The sequence below is a fragment of the Drosophila navojoa genome, chromosome 5 (assembly GCF_054131105.1).
Source record: "Drosophila navojoa isolate 15081-1374.11 chromosome 5, UAZ_NAV_1.0, whole genome shotgun sequence".
Taxonomy (NCBI): Eukaryota; Metazoa; Arthropoda; class Insecta; order Diptera; family Drosophilidae; genus Drosophila; species Drosophila navojoa.
Genome location: NC_142893.1, coordinates 11,571,671 through 11,585,573, shown reverse-complemented (window position 1 = coordinate 11,585,573; position 13,903 = coordinate 11,571,671). Strand labels below are relative to the sequence as shown.

Sequence of the window (13,903 nt, the reverse complement as noted above, 5' to 3'; positions counted from 1 at the left end):
TATTTCTTCTTCGATAATTCATTCGACTTTCGTATTTTGCATAATTTGATTAAATTTTTGTATGCATTGAATGCCTGAACAAAGAAAAAATCAAAATTAAAATTTACTGTGCGAGTTTCTCTGATAAATACACAAATTTGGAATGTTTCGGAATTTGTATACCTCCCCTCTTGTTTTTTATATTTTATAATACTTTATGTATAATGCATAGAAAATTTGTATTGTTATTGAAGTCGATTTTCTTTCTTGGCAAAAAAATAAATAAATAAATTTAATGCTGGCAAAAAAAAGAGAAGAGGTAAGAGAAATGCTAGAGCCAGAAATAGAGAGAGACTAGTCCTTGAGAGAACTATCGAACTGATGAAATTGCTTTCTATGCCATCAATATAAATGTATGTACATAAGCATATCAACATAAAGCCACAGAAATATATACACACATACATACATACATATATATTCTTGATCAGAGTACTGAGGTGTTGCCTCAGATTGTTTGCTTATTTATCTGTTCGTATGTCTGTCTGCATATCGTCTCTCTTTCTGTCTGCCTAAAAAGAGTGAGAGACGAAGAAAAGCTACCGAAGGTCACTCAAGTCGTCCCTATGTATGCAGCAGCATTCCTTCGGCATTTATAGCTGAGTAAAACGAAGCTAGAGTGCTTGCAGCAGTAGAGAGTGCTCCCATTGGTCGGCTGCAACGATCCCTGCCTCTCGCCGAGCTCAACATTTGAGAGCGCCTTCGGGCGTCTGAGTGAAAGTCGACCTATATAACGGGCAGCAGCTGCAGCATTTCTTCAGTTGCCCAGGCCTGGTGGGGGTCAAACGTGCAGTGTTGTAAAGTGTGTGAGCGTTCAGCTGAGCATTTGAGAGCGACTGAGGCTTTGAGTGAAGGTCGCCCTATATAAAGGGCAGCAGCTGCAGCATTTCTTCAGTGGTCCAGGCCTGGTGCGGGGAAGTGTGTGAGCGTTCTTTTCTGGGAGAAAATACTTAGAGGAAATTCTTGGAGAAAATACTTATAAGAAATACTTTAAGTTGATCAATGTTGATCATGCATATTTACGTTTCTTTTCAATACATATTTATATGATATATGTATATATAAATACTTTAGCATAATGCAGCTCATAATCTTTCTATAGTGTAAACATATTATAAAAATATAATTAATAAAATTAACTTAATATAACATTCATACGGAGTTCATTTACTGAATGCCTCCGACAAGAAGCAGGTTTTCCTCTAGATATAATCCTAGTTAGTAATTCCGAATTGAACTGTAATCACTCGCCCCAGACAATATTCTCAATCCAATCCGTATAGAGATGAACCTTGGTGTAGACGCTGGGAAATTTGTAGTTGCCGCAGATGGCGCCGTACGAGGTGATGCCAATCACCTGCTTAAGGCAATTGTAGACCGGATGCTGCACGAAGATGGGGCCGCCAGAGTCGCCGTTGCAGGTGTCTGCCTGGCTGTTCGCTGAGCCGGAGCCGGCGCAGAACTGAGTGCGGGACACGATGCGGCTCTCGAGGCGCTCGCTGCACACCTGGTCGCCGTAGCGCTTGAGGCCCACTTGCAGCAGCTTTGAGGATTTGTCGCCCGCATTCTTGGTGTAGCCCCAGCCGGCGGCAGTCAGATCGAGGTGCTCGTCGCCGCTGCCGGAGGGCAGACAGGCGGGCGCCACATACTCATTGAGTGTGGCATTTCGGTCCAGCTCGAGCAGTGCGATGTCATTTAGGCGGCTGCCATCATCCTCATTCTCATCATAGGCCGGATGCACCACATAGTTGACTAGCCGAAAATCCTGGGGCTGGGCATCGTCTGTGGTGCTGTTGTAGTCCAATTCACCCAGGCGTACCACAAATTTGGCTGATTTGTAATTGGGATCTAGGCGTTGCTCCTTCGTCTCGGTTGTCTCCAGGCAATGGGCGGCGGTTAGCACAAACTTCGGGTGGATTAAGGTGCCGCCGCAGTCCCAGCTAATGGTGGAGCTGCCTGGCTCTTGTATGCCCAGCAGGGCCATGAAGGGATACTCGCGACCTTTGACCTCGGTGCCACCCAAAATGAGTGGCGTGGAGCGGCAGGTGGGTCGCACATCATTATAGCGACGGCACTCTGCGAATGTCCACAAACAATTTTCAATTAACATAAATATTATTTACAGCCATTCGCTTCTCTCACCCTTCTCGTACAACTTTCGCGGATCGGCTGGCGTCATCACTCGCTTCTGTGCATTCAGTGGCAGCGGGCAGCAAACAATGTCGTTAAACTCATCGCAGTATTTAATCTTGTTGGCTCCGATAATAAATTCATTATAGAAGAGGACGGGGCAGTCTGTGGCTGTCAGCTCCTTGCACTCGCCGGTGCCGTTGTCACAGTACTCGGCCGTGGGCGCCGCACGGGCCGACAAGGCTGAGAGTAGAAAAATTGCCAAAAATGCAGAGCTCGTGTTCATTGCCTTCAGCATCTGTTGAGAAACTGAGCTCAATTTAGACGCGTGTTTCCCGCCAAACCAGATTATTATATAGACAACAAAACTAAGAGGGCAAATACAAAACAAGAGAAGTAAATAATCAAAATAAACAGCAAAGTTCGCTCGTCTACATGGCTCCCATTCACTTGCCATTTTTCTTATCGCATAGCAATCTGTATATACGCTTGATGGGTCAAGGTGGGATTCAATTTCGCTTGCCTTGCACAACTTAAGTATTAATCAATTATTTGATAATTTTTTGTACCGCCAATTATATGAATCTCTAAAAGACGTAAACATGTTCTTAAAAAAAATAACAAAAAATTAAAAAAGCTTTTTAATTACTTTTTACAAAAAAGAATTTAAAAAGAAAAAATTTAAATCAACCGGCACCATTTTTTCCAATAATCACTTATTAGATTTGTCGATATGGAATTTCATTTTGGCGGTAAAAATTATTCAATGAAGTCAAGTTATCGGAAATTTTTAGGGTTAATTTTACTAGCCCGCGTATGTTATCGTTAGGCACGTATGCAGCTCTCAAATTTTGTGCGGAAATTTTATCGGAAATGCTGCATATTGCGATGTTTTCGGTACATCACTAGTTCTTCTATGTACCTCGACGCTGAATGGTGTGTTTGCGCACACTTTTCTGCAAAAAAAATATTTTAAGTGCAGAAATAGGCGAAAATATTGAAGAATCATTGCTTTCGCGATTAGAGCACAATTTTTGCAACGCGCCAGCACTGTTTTTACGCACGGATGCATATTTGTGATGTGGATATTTTGTGATTAAAAATTTTCCCCATCTGAGGTAGGAAAAAAAAAAATGGTTGAAAAAATTTCTGCTCGACAAAGAACCGACGCCGACGTAGAAGCAGCAGACATACAAGTATAGCTGTCTCATTCTTGCATCAGTCATTCGAATAGCATGCTTGAAAGTGCCGCAACTAACAACTGCTAGCCAACCTAAAATTAACGTGAAGTTTAATAAAAAAAATTTTTATTAACAATGACCAAGTGCAAAAAAAATATTTCTATACAACGCGCGTGTGTGTATAATGAAAAAAGGGAGAGCAGCCATTTGCAATGCACAGTTGCAAATCGATTGCATTGTGCAGGGATGCAAGCTGCCTATATGATAAGCGATATGAAATATTATCACTGAAAAAGTCTTAAATGTAATGCTTACGCAGCAGAAAAAGACATGGTATAAATCTATATAGCATTATTGGGCACGATTAATGCTGACATACGTATGTTCATACATATCTGCTATCCAGGGCTGCCAAATGTGCGCTGTCAAACGCAACACGCGATAATTTGGAGTGGTGGTTATAATGTTTCTTTCCCGCCTTTTTCAGATGTCTCAAACATGAATGAAGGTAATTCAGCAGGAGGGGGGCATGAAGGGCTAAGCCCGGCCCCTCCTGCTGTGTCAGACCGTGTAACGTTACAATCAACGGAAAAATCAGTTACAACGCCAAAATCAACAGCAACTGCACACAACAACAATAAATCATCATCAGCAACATCAACAGTAGCAACAACGCAGCAGAAACCCAGCAAACAACAACAACAGCAGCAGCTGCTCAGTGCGCAGCTGCCTGTGCCGCTGTCGAACTTGTCGACAGAGGCAACGGCAGCCGCAACGCCAGCAGCAGCTTCCACATACTCCTCCAATTCAGCAAAAGCAGATACCTCCGTTTCAGAGTCAATAGCGCCGCCCCAGGCGAAGCGTCAGCGTTTAGAAGACACGGAAGTGGGAGGCGAGGTCGCCAGTGACAATAACAACAGCAACATTGTTGGAGCCGTTAGCAGCAACATCGTTGGCTCCTTACTGCCAGCGTCGGTTGTGGCCAACAGCGAAGTTGGTGGGGCAATTTCAACGGCACTACAGGACTTGAATGCGCTCAAGAAGCGCATTCTTCAACTGAAATATCAAATTTTGCGTAATCTTAAGGAAAGGTATATACGACTCAGTCAAATTTGTGAACATTTTTAAAATTGTGGTTTCGATTCGCAGGCATCTTGAAAATGTGTCGGAATACTTTTATTTACAAAACGGTGGCAGTATGATGGACTACCCCGCGTGGCGTAAAAAGACACCAACACCGCAATTCATCAGCTACAGCAATGCGAATCGTATCGAGCAGCTGATACTCGAGGAAAAGCCAAGCACATCCGCCGCCGCAGCAGCAGCAGCTGTGGCCCAAGGACACCGAACAACGCAACAATCAACACAACAACAACCGCAGCAGTCTTCGGATTCAGTCGTTAGTAATAGCAACAGCAGTAGCAGCAGCCCTGCAACAGCAACAACAACCAGTACAGGGACAACCGGCAAACAGTTAGAGACAGATAACAGCACACAAACAAAAACGGTAATTAAACAAGTTGAAACAATTCTTGCGATTAACTACTTCTAGTAGATTTCTGCGCTCACGTATCTAACCTTTTAAATTTCAATGTCCTTAGAATACGCAATCTCTGTTGCCAACGAAATCTGGCAGCAATACAACTGTAGCAACAGCGACAGCGTCGTCAAGTCCAAGCCACAGTGGGCCAACATCGACCACTACCACCACAGTAGCCGCAACTGGAGCGTTGCCGATAACCAGCAGCTTAGTGGAGACGAGCGGTAATGCATTGCCACCGGAGGCAGAAATAAAGATACCAGCAGTTGGTGCGACGCCAGTCGCCGTCTCCACGAAGCTACCTGCCGCCGTAGTACAGTTGACGCAGCAAGGTAAGACAAACTCGTTCAGGATAAGATTTGATTTCATCTGGATTTAAACTCTCTCGATATTTCGTATTTATCATTGTTATTATTTTGTGTTTTGTTGTTTATCTGTTTTTCCGTTAATTACTTTTCAAAATTAATGTATAACTCCAAAAATAGAAACATACCAAAATTCAACAATGTCGAAAAAAAAACACATTTGCATACATATATAAGAAGAAAGTAAAAACAAAAATGTTACCAACTCCTCAGCATAAAACTAAAATAAATAACCGCGCCCTGAACAACTTTCCAGCAACTATAACAGTACAAAGCACGTCCTGCACAAAACATTTAAAATTGTCCCGCCCAAGCAGGGGAAGAGAAAATAAAACTAGCAATGAAACCTATAAAATGCGCTACTAATATTCACGATCTTAATGTATATGACACACACACACACATACTTATATACACGCAAACACAATATACTAAAAAGTTAACAATATTTTGTATGCATATATATTATAACAACTACATACACATTGTCTCAATATCAATTATCCTATTGTATTGCTGTACATCATTTAATTTATAATATCTTTCAGCTTTGTGTTGTTTATGATTTTATGATTTTGTTATTTCTGTCACAATTGATACTCCTCCGCCTCCTAACGCACACATCAACTCTCTTTCTCAACTCACCATCAAATTGTATCGTTATTATATAGGTCACATACCCGGTAGACCTCTAGGAGGTCGTCACGGTATGGTCTTCGGTCAAATACCCGCGCCTCCTGCCGTAGGAAATTCTTCTGTACCTTTGGTGCCAGGTGCTTATCGTTCGCAAAAAAACTAAAAAAAAAAAATGCCAAATCACATTTTCATTTTTAAGTCTTATTTTGAATATTGAAGTATTTTCATAATCTTTCATTTCGTTGTTGCCGCCAATTAAAAGCGTAGTGCATTTGACTTAAGTATATATTGCATTCGATGTGCCTATCTATTGTTTTGTACCAAAGATTTATCATTATCACATTAGAATTGGTGTTTAAAGTCTCTTCTTTTTAATTTTGATTGGAAAAACAGCTTAAAGTATACCATCATTTATATATTATATTTTTGCATTCTAATTAATGGAATGTAAAAATACATTTTTATTTGGTTTGCTAAATTATCATAGTCTAGATTTGATCCTTGCCCATATAGTGTTGACTCAATATAAGTTTTACCAATCATTTATCAGATTCCATACGTTAAATGTTTCATCATCCCTTGTTTTCACCAATTGCTTCATTTTAGACTTGTTCAAAGTTTTTTTAACTGCACCTAAAAGCGTTTTCTTGTACGCCAATTAAATGCGCTTGAAAATCGTACATGTGTGCTAGATCAAAGCTAAGTTGCAAGGTGACTCTTTGAAGTATTTAGAAGAGTCCCTAACGCTGAGTACAATTCAAGATTAATATTAAGATATGGTAGATATATGATATTATAGTGGCACCTAAAAGCGTTTTCTTGATCGCTTTTTAAACGCGCCTGAAAATCGTAGCTGTGTGCCAGAGCAATCGCTGCGGCTGAAAGGGAATTGATGTCAATTAGTGCAACAATTCTAATTAAGCCACGCACAAGTTAATTAAATAAGAGATCAGAAGTATGATAACACTCCATGCCTCCTTAAGTATATACATTTCAATTTTTACGCCTTCATTAGAATAGGATCGTTTCATGCAGGCGCACTCTGTGTCACGTTGAACTATTTCCACATGTGATGACAATTTGTTAACCTTGCTAAAGTAAATAAAAGCCTCGATTTATCCATGTGATCGTGTCCTCAAGACTGATCCCATTGAATTCGAGTCTTACACCCATTCGAAATTTAACATAAGTGTTAGGGATTATCATTCCTCTACTTAAGATTTAGAATATTGCATGTAGTTGACTTAGTTTCTTTGCCGTATTTCGTTTTCCATTGCTTTCCTTAGCATATTTTAATAAATACATACTATAATAAATACACTTACTAATTCGCAACAAATATGGTTCAATTAATTGATTGATTGATTGATTCGAACGTTCTCTTCTTTTATTAATTAAGTTTTTTCGCTTTAATATGGTAGCGTGTGTTGATGATGCAATTTTCCAGCATGCAAGTTGGCTAAGAGCTGTCTGCAATATCTTGAACGAATTGCTAACTTTTCTAATTGTTTTTCTCCTAAAGGTGGCACGCCGTTGGTGCCCTGCAGTAGCTCCTCTGGCTCGGCGGCGTTGCGTCGTCCAAACTCACAACAGAATGCAGCAGGAACACAAAGTGCGTCAACTGGAGGAGCGACATCATCGCCGCTGTACACGGGTGGGGCCAATGGCACGAGTGCGACCGTTGGGAGTGGCAGTGGTGGCGTCCTGACACCCTGCACACCTGGTGGCAGCAGCGGAAGCCTGATGAGTCCACTCGCAAGCACAGGCACGCCCAACAGTGCGCAGGAGTTTTCGTTTAAGGCCAAGCAGGAGGTGTACGTGATGCAACGTATATCCGAACTACAACGAGAGGGATTATGGACTGAGCGGCGTTTGCCCAAGCTGCAGGAGCCCAGCCGACCCAAGGCGCACTGGGACTATCTGTTGGAGGAGATGGTCTGGCTGGCAGCTGATTTCGCGCAGGAGCGCAAGTGGAAAAAGAATGCAGCTAAGAAATGCGCAAAAATGGTGCAAAAGTATTTCCAAGACAAGGCCAATGCGGCGCAGCGTGCTGAAAAGGCTCAAGAACTGCACGTGAAACGCGTCGCCTCCTTTATAGCGCGCGAGGTGAAAAGCTTCTGGTCGAATGTTGAGAAACTGGTTGAATATAAGCATCAAACAAAAATCGAGGAGAAACGCAAGCAGGCGCTGGATCAGCATCTCAGTTTCATTGTCGATCAAACAGAGAAGTTCTCACAACAGCTGGCCGAAGGCATGAACAAAAATGTGGCCGAAACACCTAGTCTAACCTCCAGTCGCCTAACATCCCCCAAACGCGAATCAGATGGTAAGTCTTTTATTCAGAAACTACACAATAATCTCTTTTTGCACATGATGAGACACTCAAACTGAAACGTTGTTGTGGTCTATTCTTGAACACTCCGATGTTATTAAGGGATGGTCGCATTCGCGAGGCATTTGTCTGATGCATTTAGAAATATATTTACCATTATTATTTGTAAAAGTCACATGGAATTAAACGTCAAATTTCTTTTACAGATGAATTTAGGCCTGAGTCTGGCTCTGAGGATGATGAGGAGACAATAGCCAAGGCTGAGGAAGAGGCAGCCGATGTCAATGAGGAGGTCAAAGCCCTGGCTAAAGAATCTCAAATGGACTTTGATGATTTCCTCAATGATTTGCCACCTGGCTATTTGGAGAATCGTGATAAACTGCTCTTAGAGGAACAGAACTCAACAAAAGGCGCTTCCACTAGTGCAGCAGCGGCTGAGGCTGACGACAGCGATGATAGCGAATTCCAAGCCAAGGAAGCGAGCGATGATGATGAGAACACCATCAGTAAGCAGGAGGAGGCAGAGCAGGAAGTTGATCATCAGAAAGAGATCGACGAACTGGAGGCTGACAATGATTTGACCGTAGAGCAACTGCTCGAGAAGTACAAGTCAGGTAAAATCAATGAGCCACCCAGCGCCAAGAGGCGGAAAATTGCCGTGGAGACCTCAGAGCAAGATTCGGATGATGACTCGACTGCGATTGAAGATTCAACGGACAGCAGCGAAGTGGAAGCGAGTGAGGACGAAAACGAGGATATGTCAACCGTTAAGAGCGATTCGGAGCAGGAGGAGGGTGAGCAGGAGGATGGTCTCAAGAGTCTGCTAGCTGATGCCGATGGCTCTGGTGTGGATAGAGCGGAGAGTGGTGCGCCTGGTGTTGCCAGTAAGGAAAACAAAGATGATATGTTGAACGATGCTGCCGCACTGGCTGAAAGTCTGCAGCCGAAGGGTAACACGTTGTCCTCGACGAATGTCGTAACGCCTGTTCCATTCCTACTAAAGCATTCGCTGCGTGAGTACCAACACATTGGACTCGATTGGCTGGTCACCATGAACGAGCGCAAGCTCAATGGCATTCTTGCCGATGAGATGGGTTTGGGCAAGACGATACAAACGATAGCGTTGTTGGCGCATTTGGCCTGTGCCAAGGGCAACTGGGGACCCCATTTGATCGTGGTGCCCTCCTCTGTGATGCTTAACTGGGAAATGGAGTTCAAGAAATGGTGCCCAGGCTTCAAAATACTCACCTACTACGGCACGCAAAAGGAAAGAAAGCTCAAACGTGTCGGCTGGACGAAACCAAATGCGTTCCACGTGTGCATCACCTCCTACAAGCTGGTCGTACAGGATCAACAGAGTTTTCGTCGCAAAAAGTGGAAATATCTCATTCTCGACGAGGCACAAAACATTAAGAACTTTAAATCACAGCGTTGGCAACTGCTGCTTAACTTCTCCACGGAAAGGTCAGTAATTGTTGTTACACAAATTATTACTAATTGTTATTGCCAATAATTGCAATGCAAATGCTCGCGTGCGCCAGCACCAAAATCAGTAACCAAGCGACTGCTAAACTAGCTTGGCGACTACGCTTGGGTGCTAAAATTAAATACGCTATGATGCCGCATTTATTAAAAGAGCATACTAACCCATTAGAATGCTTGTGGCCTTGTTTTGTAACAATTTTCGATTCGTGTTTAATTAAGTTTCTAACTTGCATATTGTGTTTATAAATAATGAATGAATTTGGTTGTTTACATTGTTCTCTTGACTTAAGATAATTCCTTGAAATGGTTGATTACTTATACATTAATCTATATTTATTATCTATAACAGACGCTTGCTCTTAACGGGCACGCCACTGCAGAACGATCTTATGGAGCTCTGGTCCCTGATGCACTTCCTCATGCCCTATGTGTTCTCCTCGCATCGCGAGTTCAAGGAATGGTTCTCCAATCCCATGACTGGCATGATCGAAGGCAACATGGAGTACAATGAAACATTAATTGCCCGGCTACACAAGGTAAATAAAGTTGATAGTGTTGGTTCGTCTTAAGAGTTCCTAAAGGGTAGCACCTAAAAGCGTTTTCTTGTACGCCAATTAAATGCGCTTGAAAATCGTACATGTGTGCTAGATCAAAGCTAAGTTGCAAGTGACTCTTTGAGGTAGTTAGAAGAGTCCCTAACGCTGAGTACAATTCAAGATTAATATTAAGATATGGTAGATATATGATATTATAGTGGCACCTAAAAGCGTTTTCTTGATCGCTTCTTAAATGCGCCTGAAAATCGTAGCTGTGTGCCAGAGCAATCGTTGCGGTTGAAAGAGAATTGATGTCAATTAGTGCAACAATTCCATTCACGCCACTCACATGTTAATTAAAGATCACATAATCCTTATATGCAGGCGCACTCTGAGTCACATTGAATTATCTCATGTGATGACTATTTGTTAACCTTGCTATAGAAAATGAGAGCTGCGATTTATCCATGTGATCCTGTACTTTGAATGGATTGCATTGAAAACGCGGCTTACACTCGCTTAAATATGAAAATCTTTCCCATTTATAAATGATGATGCTGTCAAATCCTTTTATGCAGGCGCACTCTGTGTCACATTGAATTGCCTCATGTGATGACAATTTGTTACCCTTGCTAGAGTAAATAGATGAAGCTGCGACTTATCCATGTGATTGAGTTTTTCAAGCTGATTGCATTGAATGCGCGCTTTACATTACTTTTATTCATATATTTATATATCAGTATTCTCGAATTTGAGCATGTATTAATTACCTATTCTTATTTCCTTTTAGGTTATTCGTCCATTTCTGCTGCGTCGGCTTAAAAAAGAGGTGGAGAAGCAAATGCCAAAGAAATACGAACACGTTGTCATGTGCCGTTTGTCGAATCGTCAACGTTATCTGTACGAAGATTTCATGAGCCGATCCAAGTGAGTTTATAAAATGATCCAAAACCAATTATAGTTTTATATTAATGATTTGAATTTGCAGAACTCGGGAAACACTACAAACTGGCAATTTGCTGAGCGTGATCAATGTACTTATGCAGCTACGCAAGGTGTGCAATCATCCAAACATGTTTGAGGTGCGGCCAACGATATCGCCGTTTCAAATGGAGGGCATCGCGTTCCATACACCACGTCTAGTCAGCGACATCTTGGAGTATGATCCGTTCACGGTGAGTTAGTGTATGGCAGATCTGTAGAAGCATATTTCTTTCGCTGTTAAAATGATGATAAACTGTCACTGAACATTGCGACTCGATCTATTTTGGAGAGAGATGCGATTCACTAGGATGTTCGCTGTTGCGAGGCATTTGCCTGATTTTAAATTAGCTCAGATATGATATTGATAACACAAATTTGACATCAACTAATAATGTTCTCTTCATTTTCACTTGTAGCAAATCAATTTGGAAACTGTTAACATGCTGTTACTGCATCTGGAACAAACGCTGACTGCCTACGTCTCACACAAGTCGCGACTGTTGTCGCCGCCACGTAAGTTGATTGAGGAAATCGACAGTGCACCGCTACCTCCGCCACGTTGCCCCAACGGCAAGTACCGCTTTCACATACGTGTGCGTAGTGCGGAGCTGGCACAGCGCATAAAATTGCAAGCGGTGCGTGTGGGCGCTAGTCCGGCCATGAGACTGGAGGGCTCAAAGATTGTTCCCATGCGCACCCTGCTGCCCAGTGGACATGTGCTGAAACGCGTCACCGGCACTATTAATCCCATCAATATGGCCCTAAAGCCTATGATAATTAATAGTCTAACATCAACGACGACCAGCAACAGCAGCGGAAGCAGCAGCACACCTCTGAATGTGTTAGGAAACGGTTCCAAACTGTTAAGTTCGCGCTCGCCCATAAGTGCTCCAACGCCTGCCAAGGTCGCCAAAACAATGCAGGATGGTAAACCGTTTTTCTACTTGGCACCTGCGACAAGTACCGGTGGGGCTGGAGCACGGCTTACGTTGACAAGCAAAACCACATCAGCAAGTACAACAGTCAGTGCAACAGCGGTGAGCGCAACGGCAACGAGCAGCAGCTCCGCAGCGCAAATGCAGCAGTTGATCAAAGACCCCATTGTCAAAGATCTGGCTACGCATGTGAAGCTGACGGTACAAAGGCAAACGAATGGAAAAACTCAGGACGAGGACTCGAAATCAACGTCTGAGGAGACTGAAGATCCTTATCGCGTGCAGCAGCTAATACAGATGCGCAAGGAACAGCGCTTGGCCTCACTTAAGCGCATGGCTCACATCAATCGCCGACGAACCGATGCCACGCCCATTTATGGAGCTGATTGCCGTGAGGCCATCGAGGGCTGCATGCAGGCAACACGTACAGCAAGGCATTCCACATGGCAAACGCGAGGATTTGCGAATTGTACCGTTGCCATGCGACACCGCGACGACAACTGGTCACTAAATCGCCTGCTGAAGAGCTACGAGCAGCGCTGCGCCGAACTGGCGCCAATCTTCGCTAACTTCGTAATTTATGTGCCGTCGGTGTGTGCGCCACGAATACGTCGCTATGTGCAGAATTTGTCATCGTCGCACTGGCAGACCGAACGGCAGATCGAGGCGACAGTAACTCAATCGTTATCGCCCAAGCTGGCACTGTTGCATCCCATAATCTCGGCGATGACGACACAGTTTCCCGATCCGCGTCTCATACAATACGATTGTGGCAAGCTGCAAACGCTGGATCGTCTGTTGCGGCAGTTGAAGGTTGATGGGCATCGCGTGCTGATCTTCACGCAAATGACCAAAATGCTGGACGTGCTGGAGGCATTCCTTAACTACCATGGACATATTTACCTGCGGCTGGATGGCTCAACACGGGTGGAGCAGCGCCAAATACTCATGGAGCGTTTCAATGGAGACAAGCGGATCTTTTGTTTCATTTTGTCTACACGTTCTGGAGGTGTTGGTGTCAATTTAACCGGCGCCGATACTGTAATCTTCTATGACTCCGACTGGAATCCGACGATGGATGCCCAGGCACAGGATCGCTGCCATCGCATTGGGCAAACTCGAGATGTACACATATACCGGCTAGTGTCTGAGAAAACCATCGAAGTCAACATCCTGAAGAAGGCCAACCAGAAGCGCATGCTCAGCGACATGGCCATAGAGGGCGGCAACTTTACGACCACCTTCTTCAAGAGCACCACAATTAAAGATTTGTTTGCAATCGACCAGACGCAGGAGTCGGATGATGGTCAGGATAAGCCCGACGAGAAGGACAAAATAATTGCCGCTGAAGTAGAGCCTGTAGTCGAAGCCGAGAAACAATCGCTGCGCGCCTTTGAGCATGCTCTTGCCGCTGCCGAGGATGAGCAGGACGTGCAGGCCACAAAGACGGCCAAGGCTGAAGCAGCTGCCGATCTGGCCGAGTTCGATGAGAATATACCCATTGCGGATGAGGCCAATGCGGATGGTGGAAGTGCACCGGTTGAACTGAGTAAAGCCGATCTGGAAATGCAAAATCTTGTCAAGCAGGTAGGTGGTCAACCTATTTAATTATGAGAGAATGGGCAGCGTTGGCTTTTATTGAAGAAGCTTGTTAGTGGCCCTTTGAGCTTGCTAACGCTGCCCAGAGAAACTTCAATATGAAGCTGACGTTCAGACATAGTCGAAGCGATTCAATTTCAC

General features: G+C 43.6%; 2 protein-coding genes and 10 non-coding genes across 20 annotated transcripts in view; 11 read left to right on the top strand and 1 right to left on the bottom strand.

Moving 5' to 3' along the window:
* Positions 1-1,118: 1,118 nt before the first annotated feature.
* On the bottom strand, positions 1,119-2,760 carry LOC108653598 (venom protease). The gene is made up of 2 exons (XM_018104230.3): positions 2,182-2,760; positions 1,119-2,115 (listed from the first exon to the last, which is right to left on the bottom strand). The coding sequence occupies exons 1-2, from the start codon at positions 2,624-2,626 to the stop codon at positions 1,283-1,285; spliced, it is 1,278 nt and encodes a 425-aa protein (XP_017959719.2). The 5' UTR covers positions 2,627-2,760; the 3' UTR covers positions 1,119-1,282.
* A 300-nt stretch (positions 2,761-3,060) lies between these two features.
* The window catches only part of dom (domino helicase), a 131,514-nt gene continuing 120,671 nt past the window's right edge, over positions 3,061-13,903 (top strand). For 6 of the 9 annotated variants that reach the window (XM_089262347.1, XM_089262349.1, XM_089262348.1 and 3 more), the window contains exons 1-11: positions 3,061-3,287; positions 3,838-4,441; positions 4,500-4,857; positions 4,952-5,222; positions 5,927-6,028; positions 7,414-8,217; positions 8,430-9,687; positions 10,058-10,244; positions 11,035-11,171; positions 11,233-11,419; positions 11,645-13,750. In XM_089262347.1, coding sequence (XP_089118473.1) covers positions 3,849-4,441; positions 4,500-4,857; positions 4,952-5,222; positions 5,927-6,028; positions 7,414-8,217; positions 8,430-9,687; positions 10,058-10,244; positions 11,035-11,171; positions 11,233-11,419; positions 11,645-13,750 — 6,003 coding nt within the window. In that variant the 5' untranslated portion in view covers positions 3,061-3,287; positions 3,838-3,848. Of the gene's footprint in view, positions 3,288-3,313; positions 3,768-3,837; positions 4,442-4,499; positions 4,858-4,951; positions 5,223-5,926; positions 6,029-7,413; positions 8,218-8,429; positions 9,688-10,057; positions 10,245-11,034; positions 11,172-11,232; positions 11,420-11,644; positions 13,751-13,903 lie in introns of those variants that run through there. The other 3 variants (XM_089262350.1, XM_018104222.3, XM_089262346.1) reach the window with 2 other exon arrangements.
* On the top strand, positions 6,520-6,649 carry LOC115565756 (small nucleolar RNA psi28S-3316). The gene has a single exon (XR_003980888.1). It is a non-coding gene; the product is annotated as a small nucleolar RNA psi28S-3316 (small nucleolar RNA).
* Positions 6,692-6,825, top strand: LOC115565754 (small nucleolar RNA psi28S-3316). The gene has a single exon (XR_003980886.1). It is a non-coding gene; the product is annotated as a small nucleolar RNA psi28S-3316 (small nucleolar RNA).
* Positions 6,922-7,063, top strand: LOC115565759 (small nucleolar RNA psi18S-841/snoR66). The gene has a single exon (XR_003980891.1). It is a non-coding gene; the product is annotated as a small nucleolar RNA psi18S-841/snoR66 (small nucleolar RNA).
* Positions 8,256-8,363, top strand: LOC115565752 (small nucleolar RNA Me28S-Am2589). Its single transcript, XR_003980884.1, has one exon. It is a non-coding gene; the product is annotated as a small nucleolar RNA Me28S-Am2589 (small nucleolar RNA).
* On the top strand, positions 9,763-9,904 carry LOC149091042 (small nucleolar RNA psi28S-3378). Its single transcript, XR_016197205.1, has one exon. It is a non-coding gene; the product is annotated as a small nucleolar RNA psi28S-3378 (small nucleolar RNA).
* LOC115565753 (small nucleolar RNA psi28S-3316) lies at positions 10,293-10,421 on the top strand. Its single transcript, XR_003980885.2, has one exon. It is a non-coding gene; the product is annotated as a small nucleolar RNA psi28S-3316 (small nucleolar RNA).
* Positions 10,464-10,597, top strand: LOC115565755 (small nucleolar RNA psi28S-3316). The gene has a single exon (XR_003980887.1). It is a non-coding gene; the product is annotated as a small nucleolar RNA psi28S-3316 (small nucleolar RNA).
* Positions 10,624-10,762, top strand: LOC115565760 (small nucleolar RNA psi18S-841/snoR66). Its single transcript, XR_003980892.1, has one exon. It is a non-coding gene; the product is annotated as a small nucleolar RNA psi18S-841/snoR66 (small nucleolar RNA).
* Positions 10,818-10,959, top strand: LOC115565758 (small nucleolar RNA psi18S-841/snoR66). The gene has a single exon (XR_003980890.1). It is a non-coding gene; the product is annotated as a small nucleolar RNA psi18S-841/snoR66 (small nucleolar RNA).
* Positions 11,465-11,572, top strand: LOC115565757 (small nucleolar RNA Me28S-Am2589). The gene has a single exon (XR_003980889.1). It is a non-coding gene; the product is annotated as a small nucleolar RNA Me28S-Am2589 (small nucleolar RNA).